We start from the raw sequence: 12,157 nt of genomic DNA, 5'->3' as shown, positions 1-12,157 counted from the left end.
GCGGGCCGTAGTTTGGAGATCCCTGCCATAATACATACACATTCACTAAAAACTAATATAGAAAGTAGAATGTTAGTAAGATATTTGAAAGTCGGTTCTAGACCCATCAAACTCTTTATTTTTTTTACCTCTATTTAATACAGTTTTACCAACTTGGAACTAATTTAATTACTGATGGATGCGTTAAAACTATCCTTTGACTTACATTTTTTTAACATTAGTGATCGTTCCTCTTTTTTATCCAACCGTTTTCATATCCCGCTTATTTACTCCACTTATTTATTATTATTATTATTTTATTAGGCCATTATTTGACATCGCGTTCCGTCCCAGGAGCCGTGATTTGCAGCTTTCTGGGTTTTTTAAAATCCAGTCCAACATATCCGTTTTTATTAAGAAACAACATCCGGGTCGCTCTTGTTGTATTAGTAATCTGAATTAGATCTAATTTAACAGTAATTGATTGTTAATTTATCTTGCATCGTTGAAATTTAATACGGGATTAATACTATCAGGCCTTCTCACATTCAGGAGATTTTAGGTTAAAGAAAACAGTAAGTCGATCTAATAAGTAAAGTAATGTGAGAATACTAAGATAGCGAGGCTCACTAGGCCCCCTGGCCCTAACTTATAAATTTGGCCGCATTTGCGCGGTTCGCTCCGCGATACGCGTAAGGCCGCCTTTGCGCAGTTCGTTCCGCGTTACGCTTAATCTTTACCTTAGGTGGCACGCGATCTAAAAAAAGAAACCGTTTTTTTTTTAAATGTTGACATAGATCTAGAATTCTAGATCGAGTTTAAGTGTATTTATATTATTTCAACTCCTAAGTAAGACTAAGAGTCTAGTACTTGTAAACAAACAGTACAGTGTTGTAGTGTCAAGGAAAGTTTGTGAGGTCAGATGATAGTCCTAGATCTAGCAGCAACCTAGTTAAATCAAACTGTCCTTTAAACTTTAGACCTAGCTATCTAGCATGCGTGATAGTAGATCAAAGTCTAGTATATTATTTATACTATGTGAACTTAAAAAAAAATTCAATTTGCTTGAGGGGAGAGGGGGGGGGGGGTTGGAGGAAGAGAGAAGTGAAGACAGACGATCTTGTGTGAACGTCTATGACGTATGCTTTAGGCCTGCTGAACTCACAGTGACCTCTCGACCGTGGGCCGTGGCGGGATTTTCCACTCACGGGATAGTAAACGTAAGGCAAGCAATCCCGCCAGTGACGATGGTTGAAAATTTTATTAAAAAAAAAAAAAGAATCATAGTCTACGTCATATTTTCAGAATGAAAAAAAAAACTGTATAAAAAAAAAGACAAGCTAACTCCGGGTTCGAACTCTGAACTTCGGGTCTATGAACTTCAGACGGCACACTGTTGACTCAACCACAGCGGATGTGTTGAACATGTAAGAAGTAAGAATTTTAATTACAAGATGGCAAATCAAACCTGCAAGACGCGTAGTCTATTCTTTAGGGGCCACGCTTTGCGAGACCCGTAGTCACTTTGTATAAATTTCGTTATTTTTTGACTTATACATTACTATTGAAAACTAAAGATCAATCTTAAATCTATCAAATACTTAATTTGTTGATGATAAACTCATTTGGAGCTTAATTACTGATTTTTATTAATTGGCCACTCCCAGCTTTGCAAATCAAAATAATCCATGACAACCATGTGTCTATCTGAAGAGGAGAGCTCTGCAGGATGGACCTTGCAGCTGATTTGATTTTAGCAGAATATGCACAGTACATTTGATTTTATTACCACATTTCTATTCGTATGGACACTGTCTTCGTCAGAATAAAAATCACATAATGGAATTACATCTAGATCTAGAATTTTTAAATATTTTTATTTAATTTTTTTTTAAATGGAAGGGTGTTTAAAAAGGAAAACTAAACCCAAATTTATGAAAAACATGTTTAAGAATATATAGTATAGATCTAATCTTTTTTAAGATATTCAATCCCATGCATCTTTTATTAACTAGTGTAAGTGTTTTAGCAATGCTTAATTAGGGCAATTCATAAAATATAGCGATGTCATTGTAAAATTAATCTAACCCTCTTCTCTCACTTGACTTGGGACAGGTGTGTTATTTACAAAGTTTTGTCTATGCTCAGTTTAAAAAGTAAAGATTTATAAGTATTTAATTTATCTTAAAAAAACACTGCAATAGCATTCAAATTCATCAAGTTGGCGAGAAATTCATTCTAAACAGCGTCACGGGCAGTGCGCGTGACAGACATCTCGCTCGCTTAGTTTTGTCAACCAGAAAAGTTAGCCTATCAAATACAATTAATTAGGCCTATAAAATAAAAAGAGGCCAATCGCATTAAAATGATCGCCTGTGAGCGAAGATATATGCAAATTACAAACATCGCTAGCCCGCCTGCGTTCTTTTGTCAACCAGCGCACAGTGTGCGCATGCGCTAAATCTAGTCCAAGTACTTTGTTATCCCAATTAGTATTGTAGGTCTAGATTAATATAAAGTTCACATTAAATGTATTTAATTAAGATGTGTGTCTATTTCAGGGGTCTCCAAACTACGGCCCGCGGGCCGGATGCGGCCCGCAAGATCCTCTCATCCGGCCCGCGGAGATCTTTTTGTCCACGGGAAAAAATGTTTGTTAGAGGTGGCTGAAGAACTTTGCCCAGAAAATTTATAACAATTTGAAAATGTAGCCTTGGGTGCAAATACCATTGCCCAACATGTTGCAGACATTAGTGAGAACATCGTGACTTGAAATGCAAGCACGTTTCACTATATTTTAATTGCAATGCATGAGTCGCTGGAAAGCTGTTCCACCTCTTAACTGTTTGTGTTCTTTAGGGGTGTGGATGAAGACATGAACATAACACACTAGCTAGCTTCACTACATAATATGTATGGCACTTTTACCGGAGTGTTAAATAAAACATTTGCTGATTATAACTTGGACTGGACTAACCTCAGTTACCTGACTGTTCATGGGGAAAAGTACATTAGTTGCATAAAGACAGGCTTGGTTGGACACGCGAATGAGAAAAACATTCTACAACCAATGCTCCTGCACTCTATTATCCATCAGCAAGCTTTGAGTGCTAAATATATGGACATTCGCAGTGTACTGAATCCTGTGGTGAAGATGGCGAATTAAGGTCACATGGGCTCAACCATAGATATAGAATACGTGAAGAATAATTTGAGAAAAAACTTGGACCTCGAGTGTGTTGTCGGCCCCGACAGTGTTTCTTTCAGATTTTTTTCTCTTGGGGTGGGGGGGGGGGGTCGGCACTTGAAATTTGTATATATTGATATATAAATTATATTTTATTGGCGGGGAGGGGAGGGCTGGGTGGTGGACGTTTTTCGGGGGGGGGGGGGGGGGGCTCCATAACACCGAAGATATGCCTTGAAAAACTCTGGCCCCCGAACTGATATTTGATAGTCCATCCGGCCCTCGGTCTGAAAAGTTTGGAGACCCCTGGTCTATTTGATTTTTCAAATGTCAGCGCATTAAAATTAATCACCCGAGAGCGAGAATTAGGCCTATGCCTATGCATTCCAAACATCAACACAGACCAAGTGTGACACACGACTTGCTCGCTCTCGCTGGTTTGTCAGCTAGAGAGGCATCGCCCGCCACAGCGCGGGCACAGCACACATGTCCTAGTCCTTGCGTACTTGGTTTACTAAGTACTAATTAGTAATGTAAACTTAGACCCAACGCTAAAATTATTTAATTTATCAGGCCTCTAAAATCGTTATAATATTAACATTATTAAGCCTAATAAATGTATCAACGAAGACCAGTGCAAATAATATTACAATTAGCCTAATTAAAATTTATGAAATCAATAAGAATTAAGACAAATTAATTAAGCTATAACAAATTTGAAAACAAATAATTAGGCCTAAATATTTTTACTAAATAAGCACACAAAGACCAACGCTCACTACTAGATCTAATTCCAGGAAACAACCAAAAAAAAAAAACCAGATCGTTGTGGTTTTAGAGTCATAGTATAATCCAAAAGCAAGGTGAAATATCCATAATTAGGTTTAATTAGTCTAATTACGCTAGCAAAAATAAGCTGAAAAAGAGTGTCAAGTGAAAAGAAAACACAATTATATAAGCAGCGAGAGGATACTACTGTACAGCTTCCGTAACAATAGCGATGACGTCACAATAAAAAATTACGTGCTTTCAGTGACCTTTTTTGGCTGCCAATTTCTTAAAATGGATTCAAAATAATTACAATATTTTTTCACTAAACGATCAATCTAATAATACTCTACCTTACAATGCCATTTAGACACCTAACAGTCCTTTATTTAAAGTTTTTAAACAACTCAAACTATACCCATGTTTCCGTTTGACCTCCATGGTCGGAAGCAAATTTAAAAAAAAAAATTCTGCCAAAAATAGCTTTGTCATCTTCAGATAGCTTAAAATACGCGAAAAAACGCCATTTTTCGCGTGATAATTATTTTTTAACTTAATGTTAAGGTGGTCTCTCGAACAAAGCAAAAAAAATTCCCCAATCTTAGGCCCAGTTGAGGTAGCCATGTTCAGGTTAGCAACCAAGGACGCTTTCAGGTTAGTGAGCCTCGCTAACTAAAATATATTGATGTAAGCCAGAATTTAAACTTTAAACAGCAGTGTCTGAGAGCAGGATTTGCTATATAAACAGCAGTTATTTGTAAAATAGAGTGGCTTCCCCCTGAATCTCGCGCTAGAAGCTTATAAAAATAAAACTTAAACAAGATGGCTGCTATAGTAAATGAGCATGGTTGCATCTGTTGGAAACATCGCTAGTCTTCATTTATTACGGAAAAGTTTTAATTCAATTGTTTAAAAACAGGTACATAAATGAAACAAGGAAAGATTTTTGTATTTTAAAAAACATAAATCTTCCTCAAAATGTGAAATAATTATTAAAATTTAAGGAGTCACCTATTTTTCACATTACAAGTCGCGGGCAATTTTACGTACCTAAAACGATAGATTACCTAAATACTACACCCTATACTACTATTACTACTAAATAAAATCTAAAATTTTATGAGTCAACTGTATTTCACATTACTAGTCTCAGCCAATTTATGTACCTAAAACGATAGATTACTTCAGATCTAGATTTATAATTTATGATCTAGGCCTATGGGCTAATCTAATAGTATTAATGATCATGGACCCGAGCGAGTAAAGTGACGTCTCAATCAAACTAGGCACAAGGTATTCGAGAGGCTCACTAAAAATTTTAGCAAATTTTAATTTTTTATTAATATCTAAAATTAAATATTTTGAAAATCTAAAAATCATGCAAGGTGTAAGATCTAGATCTTGTTAAAATTAGGCCGATTCTAGCCGAAAAGATATGCATTGGCAATTGAGAGAAACTAACGCCTTCATTTGCTGCAAGGTTTTCTACGGTACATACATGTGTTTACAAACTAACAGCAGAACTCGTGTCCTAACCCTAGCGCAGTATTAAGTTTACTGTACATGCCCATAACTATTGAGTTTCGTATTTTCTGCCGAAAAATCTTTTTCTCAGTAGTCATTTCGTTAAAATTAATATGGTTATAAAATCCTGTCTGTTTGGTTTTTTTTCTGACTTTGCTAAAGAATAAAAGTTGTGGGCTAGTTTTATGGTTTTAATTTGATATTTTTGGTAGGCCTAACTAAATTAAAAATTTAAGAAAAAAAATGTGTTTTTCATATGTAATGGTGACATAAACAATGGCATCCTGCTATTTGATAGGCTAGCATAGATTTTATTGTACAAATTGTAAATAAAAAATGGCAGATTTAAGTCAAGCTGGTTAAATTTACATCAACATCGTTATTTAAAATTTTTATTTGCAAAGTTTTGTAATAAAAAAATATACTATGATGTGGGCTGTCAGAAATCTATCACAGAGTTCCAGTACAACCAAACAATGTTTGTCTTACATTACTTACAAAAGTGAAACATCAGGTTATAACTTAGGCTTGATGAAAATAAATGGAAATGTAGCCTTAAACTCAAAAAATTATTTTCAAGTTATAACATTGATTCTAAAAATAGGGCTATTAAATTTCTGAATTATATTAAGGCCTAAGTTTTTATTATTTTTATGATCGCTTTGATTGCAAAATATTAAAAGCATGCTTTTAATCCATGTCAACAATAAAGTCAATATAATATGATGGAAGTATTTTTGTCAACTCGGTTGCCTCCATTAGGTCTAATCATTGTTATTCATCAATTCTTTAATATATTTTCATTTAATATTTATTCATGAATATTAATCAAATTTAATGTTTTTATAGTTTATAGGCCTAGATCTAGTAGGCCTTAATTTAAATTTAATTAAAGAATTTAGACTAGTATTTAGTTCTAGAATAATAACAGATGCTATATTACCCTAGGCCAGGGGTCGGCAACCTTTTGAGACGGAAGAGCCAAAAGTTACTATTTACAAAATTTCCCAGTTTTTAAAGAGCCACCAATATTTTTATTTTAATATTATGATCTTTGATTAGGATTTGGGGAATATATATATATATATATATATATATATATATATATATATATATATATATATATATATATATATATATATATATATATATATATATGGTGACAGGACAAATGATCTCAGGACAAATGATCTCAGACAAAATATCTCACGGACAAATGATCTCAGGACAAATGATCTCAGGACAAATGATCTCAAGGACAAATGATCTCACGGACAAATGATCTCACGGACAAAAGATACCAGGACAAAATATATCAGGACAAAAGATATCATGGACAATTGATCTCAGACAAAATATCTCAGACAAAATATCTCACAGCAAAATTTTAAAAGTGTATTGGATAATTTTAGTTGATCTGAACATTTTTTTTTATTGACTGTCATATGGTTTTGTTTACTATGTTTAATATTGTTTATAGGCCTATATAATAATTGTAAGAAATATTTGCCATATAACTTTGCCATGTTGCACTAAAAATTAAGATTACTAATATAGTATGTGAAAATTAAAGAATTTTGTTCGATAGACAGCGTAGGTGCGCTTGACAAACACGAAACAATCCTACCATGTCAGGTGGACGAAACTAGATCAAAGGGAATAAAATAACAATAAAGACACAGCTTCGAATCAAGGTGGCCGCTCGTTTTGAAGGCAGAGACATGCCTTAAGGGAAAGACATACGCCCTCCATGGACAATACAACTTGCATCCAAAGTCAATTGTTATGCGTCGGTCACACCTTAGTGATCAGGTGACAAAGGCTTATTTAAACGGCAGCGGTCATCGCGGAGCTAAGTTTGTCGTAGTGTGCACACAAACAAAGCAGTATTAGTGGTGATTACTCAGCTAAGGCCTCTTTCGTTACCTCGCAGATAAGGTATAGGACATTAGTTTCTACTGAATTTCTGTTTATAAAAGTCATAAGTAGAGCAGCAGGCAAAGAGATTTGGAAATGTCAAGTAAGAACATGTAGGCTATAGAGAAAGCTCACACAATACATGATCACATAGTATTGGAAATGTGTGATCATAACGATGTACCTGCCAGCAAAGTAACGTAAACTTTATTTTTGTGTTGATGATGCAGTAAAAACAACAGTTTTAAGTTACAAACCTGAAGTCTTATTCAAATTTGTGTGTTAAGTTTAACAAATTCATTTTATAACAATCAATTATTATGCATAAAAAGAGTAAACAAAACCATACATACAGTCAATTTTTAAAAAAGTTCAAATCAACTAAAATCATCGTAAAGTAAAGTAAAGTTTCCCTTTCAAACCTGACGGTCTATGGGGCAAGTGAAGTAGAGTTCACTTGTTTCTGTGACCTCGGCATATGAAGAGATAGTGTGGTCAGCACTATGCCCAGCCGCCTTTACTTTCCCTAACGTGAGTTAGGTACCCATCAGAGTTGGGTGGACTCAGGGACGGTCTGCTGATTTGAACCCTGATTCGAACTCGAGACTTACGGGTTAGTAGTCCAGCTCTCTACCGCTAGACCACTCCGTCCCTAAAATCATCGTACATACTGATAAAATTTTGCTGTGAGATAATTTGTCTGAGATCATTTGTCCTGAGATCATTTGTCATGGAACCATATATATATATATATATATATATATATATATATATATATATATATATATATATATATATATATTTATATATTTATATATTTATATATATATATATATATATATATATATATATATATATATATATATATATATATATATATATATATATATATATATATATATAAACGGTGTCAAACTGCAATTTTATTTTATTATATATTTTTAAAAAAATGTTCTTGATCTAGCTAGGATTTCTTTTAAATATTAAAAAATTATGACATTGTTGCTCCTATGATCACCTGCTCAAGTTTACTTGTCTTTGTGAGAAAAAAAAAACCATTTGAAGGGTTAGGTGCACATAAAAATTTTACCATAGGTCATAGCCTTGACAATAGCAGTATGACAAACCATGCTTTGGATCACTATGAGTTCATATAATCTTGTCAGCCACATTGTTTGTGTAAGGCCAATACCTTTCAATCTTTAACAATTTGTATTAAGCGTGGAAGTATAAATAAACAATTTAAAATGTTTATTTTATTTTTTATTAAGTAATTTAAATTATAAAAGTAAACAAAAAATCAACGATAACAAAATAAATATTAGGCGGCAGTAATATTACAAAATTTCTTTGCAACAGTTCAACTTATGTTTGCGGTGGCTTTGAGCATGGTGATGTTCGAATGCGATATATCTGGCAGTTTCAGTCTTCAACATAAAAGAAAGATGTTAAATCATCTAGCGATGGAAAAATCAAACAAAAAGTCTTTAAAGTCTGTATCAGTGTTCATTTTAAATTGGTTGCGGATAATTTGTCCAGACATTTTTGCAGTTTACCCCCTCCCAGCATAAGTATTGTATGGGGTTATACTGTTTATACATTTTTTAGAACCCTATAAGCAATGACATGCAGGGATTTTCAGTAGTTAACTTGTAGCAAAAAAAATGTTTATTTTAAAACACACTATATGTTTTATGTAATAGTGGCTTATTGGAACCATACATTATTTTTTTTTAGTAACCAATCAAGAATGGAAGGGGAAACACATGTAATTCTAAATACACCAGTAGTTAAAGTGGAACCATATGAGGTAATTACAACAGATGTTTCAACTGATAGTGCAACTTTTGAAGACATAAAACCAGACATATCCATTAGCACTTTAAACGAGAGAAATCCAAATATATCAGATTCAACACTTGAAGACATAAATCCAGAAGAATCAATTTCCACTTATGAAGGCATTGATCCAGATAGATCCATTTCATATCACGAAGACATAAATCAAGATGTATCAACGGTTAAGAATGAAAAACCAGAGATTTATAACAATTTAGATGAACTGGAAACTCAGCAAAACATATCTATTGATTACTCTTCTTTAAGATATCCATTAATTCACAGAGATGTGATTTCATACTTGTGTGATCTATGTAATCGAAAATTCATGAGAAATAGAAACATAAGACAACATTTAAGAAAACATATAGGAGAGAAAAAAAGGCCATATGAATGTGATGTATGTCATAAAAGGTTTTTACAGAAGTCTAATTTAGATGTGCATAAATATATTCATACTGGTGAAAAGCAATATGAGTGTAACATTTGCCATAAAAAGTTTACCCAAAAGTGTTATTTAGCAACACATAGAAAATTCCATTTTGGAGACAAACCATTTCAATGTGATATTTGTTTTAAAAGGTTTACTATAAGAGCTGCTTTATTTCAACATAAAAGGATTCATTCTTCGATAGGGAAAGAACATGAATGTGATGTTTGTCATAAAATGTTTGCACAAAAGCTTTATTTGCAAGAACATAAAAAACGCCATTCTCAAGATAGGAGATTTAAATGTGACATTTGTCAAAAAAAGTTTTCTCAAAAGGTCTATTTGTATAGTCATTTAAAACGTCATTTTGAAGAGAAGCAATATGAATGTAATTTTTGTCTTAAAAGATTTTTTCTAAAGACAGATTTAACTCAACATGAAAAGATTCATCTTGGAGATAGGCAGTTTGGATGTGAAATTTGCCATAGAAAGTTTACTCAGAATTCTCATTTAACTCAGCATAAAATGCTTCATACTGGAGAAAAACCATACGAATGTGACATTTGTCATAAAAAGTTTGCTCTGAACCATTACTTAGCAAAACATGTAAAAATTCATGATAAAGTAGACAACTATGAATGTGAAGTTTGCCATAAAGTTATTCTCAAGAAATATCTTATAGAGCAACATAAAAAATTGAACTGTGGCAGTAAAACTTATGAGTGTGATGTTTGTCATAAAATATATTCCACTAACTCTTCTTTTAATAGGCATAAAAGGCATCATACTGGAGATGAGAAATATGAATGTACAATTTGTCATCAAAAATTTGATATGAGGATGTATTTGATAAAACATAAGAAAGTTCATGATAAATATGGACACCTTGAATGTGAGGTTTGTCACAAAATGTTTAAAAGGGAATTTCATTTTCAACGACATAAAAAGATACATTTAGAAGAAAATTAATATTTACTCAGAATTTGCCATCATATTTACCTAAAAAGTCTTATTTGAATAGCAAGTATATATTTGGTTTAATAAAAGATAATTATAATAAATATGATTTAGACAGAATGTTTGTTCTGAACATTTTTATCAAAGCCTATGAAATTGTTTTTTGTAAAGTTAACATAAATATATTTGTATTGTAGAGAAAGTTGTATTGGCTGTTTTATATATTTGAAAAACATAAGGAAATATAATATAAATCGTTATGCTTTTAAGTACGTTACGTCTTTTTTTCAAACAAAATCAAAGGGTGGCTAAATTTTACTGGCCCCATCTGTTGTGTGTTGGTATTGTAAAAAGTTTTTAGTTTACCTATGTTTAATTAATCCTTTATTTTAACAAAAATTACAAATTGTTATTATATTTTTCTTTTTGTATCATACTTTACTTTAAACATTTTCCAGCTCACATGAAAAAGGCTCAATACAAATAACATAAAAATTCAAGCATTACATAATCTGTCATTTTTTTTTGAAGAAATCTGTATGTCATGTGAGCACCAGGATGGCTGAGTGGTATAACCCTCAACTGCTAAATGCAAAGTCCTGAGGTCAAAGGTCAGATCTCAGACTTGGATCTTAGGAACATATTTTGGTTCACCCAGCTCACAGATGAATGTGAGGAAAGAAAAGGCAGCCTAGTACTGACAACACTTTCCTGATATGTCATCATCATCTTTTCCCTGTGTGTGCCTAAGAAACATGGGGCAGATAAAGTTTAAGTTCATCTGTTTGAATGACTTCGGCATGAAGGGGATAATGTGGTTGACATATGCTCAGCCACCTTTGTTTCCTTAATGTACATAAGGTGCCCATCAAAGCTGGGTGGAATCAGGGACGTTCTACTGATTTGAACTCAAGACTTTCGAGTTAGTAGTCTAACACTACCACTAGCCCACACTGTCCCCTTATATGTCACATGAAATTCATCTGCCATACTGACCATCTGATCAGAATGAATAACTTTTTGTGTCATGTATATGATTACTATATTGTTTATAAATAGATTTTGAAACAATTTTTATGTACCCTCACAGGGTAATTTAAACTAAATTGTAAATGAAATAATATTTATTGTATTCTCACGTGGTTAGAAATAATAGAAAAAATACAAGTTGTTAAAGAAAGATGTATGCTCTGCTGTTCTGGAAGTAAAAGTTGTTATCATTATCATGACTATGGTCATTTAGATGTAGTACTACTCCACTCTAATTCATGAATTAGATAGAATTTATTTCTATTATCAGAGGTTTTATTTCTCTGCAAAAATTGTGTATATTAATTTATACATATATATATATATTATATATATATATATATTATATATATATATATATTATATATATATATATATATATTTTATATATATATATATATATATATATATATATATATATATATATATATATATATATATATATATATATATATATATATATATATATATATATATATATATATATATATATATAATTATAATGTTTATCATCCTACTCATATTAA

The 12,157-nt window shown here is 32.4% G+C and overlaps 1 protein-coding gene across 2 annotated transcripts; it reads left to right on the top strand.

The window, feature by feature from the left end:
* Positions 1–425: 425 nt before the first annotated feature.
* LOC131941116 (zinc finger protein OZF-like) lies at positions 426–11,953 on the top strand. Of its 2 annotated transcripts, none has more exons than XM_059300137.1 (2): positions 426–554; positions 9,113–11,953. In XM_059300137.1, exon 2 carries the CDS (start codon positions 9,126–9,128, stop codon positions 10,611–10,613), a length of 1,488 nt encoding a protein of 495 aa, XP_059156120.1. In that variant the 5' UTR covers positions 426–554; positions 9,113–9,125; the 3' UTR covers positions 10,614–11,953. The 2 variants fall into 2 exon arrangements, with proteins under 2 accessions (XP_059156120.1, XP_059156112.1); XM_059300129.1 differs by having other exon boundaries at positions 426–558.
* The last annotated feature ends 204 nt before the right edge of the window (positions 11,954–12,157 follow it).

The sequence above is a fragment of the Physella acuta genome, unplaced genomic scaffold (genome assembly GCF_028476545.2).
Source record: "Physella acuta isolate Inbredline_101_S28 unplaced genomic scaffold, ASM2847654v3 ptg000027l, whole genome shotgun sequence".
Taxonomy (NCBI): domain Eukaryota; kingdom Metazoa; phylum Mollusca; class Gastropoda; family Physidae; genus Physella; species Physella acuta.
The sequence above is the reverse complement of the archived record's forward strand: the minus strand, read 5'-3'. Positions and strand labels throughout refer to the sequence as shown.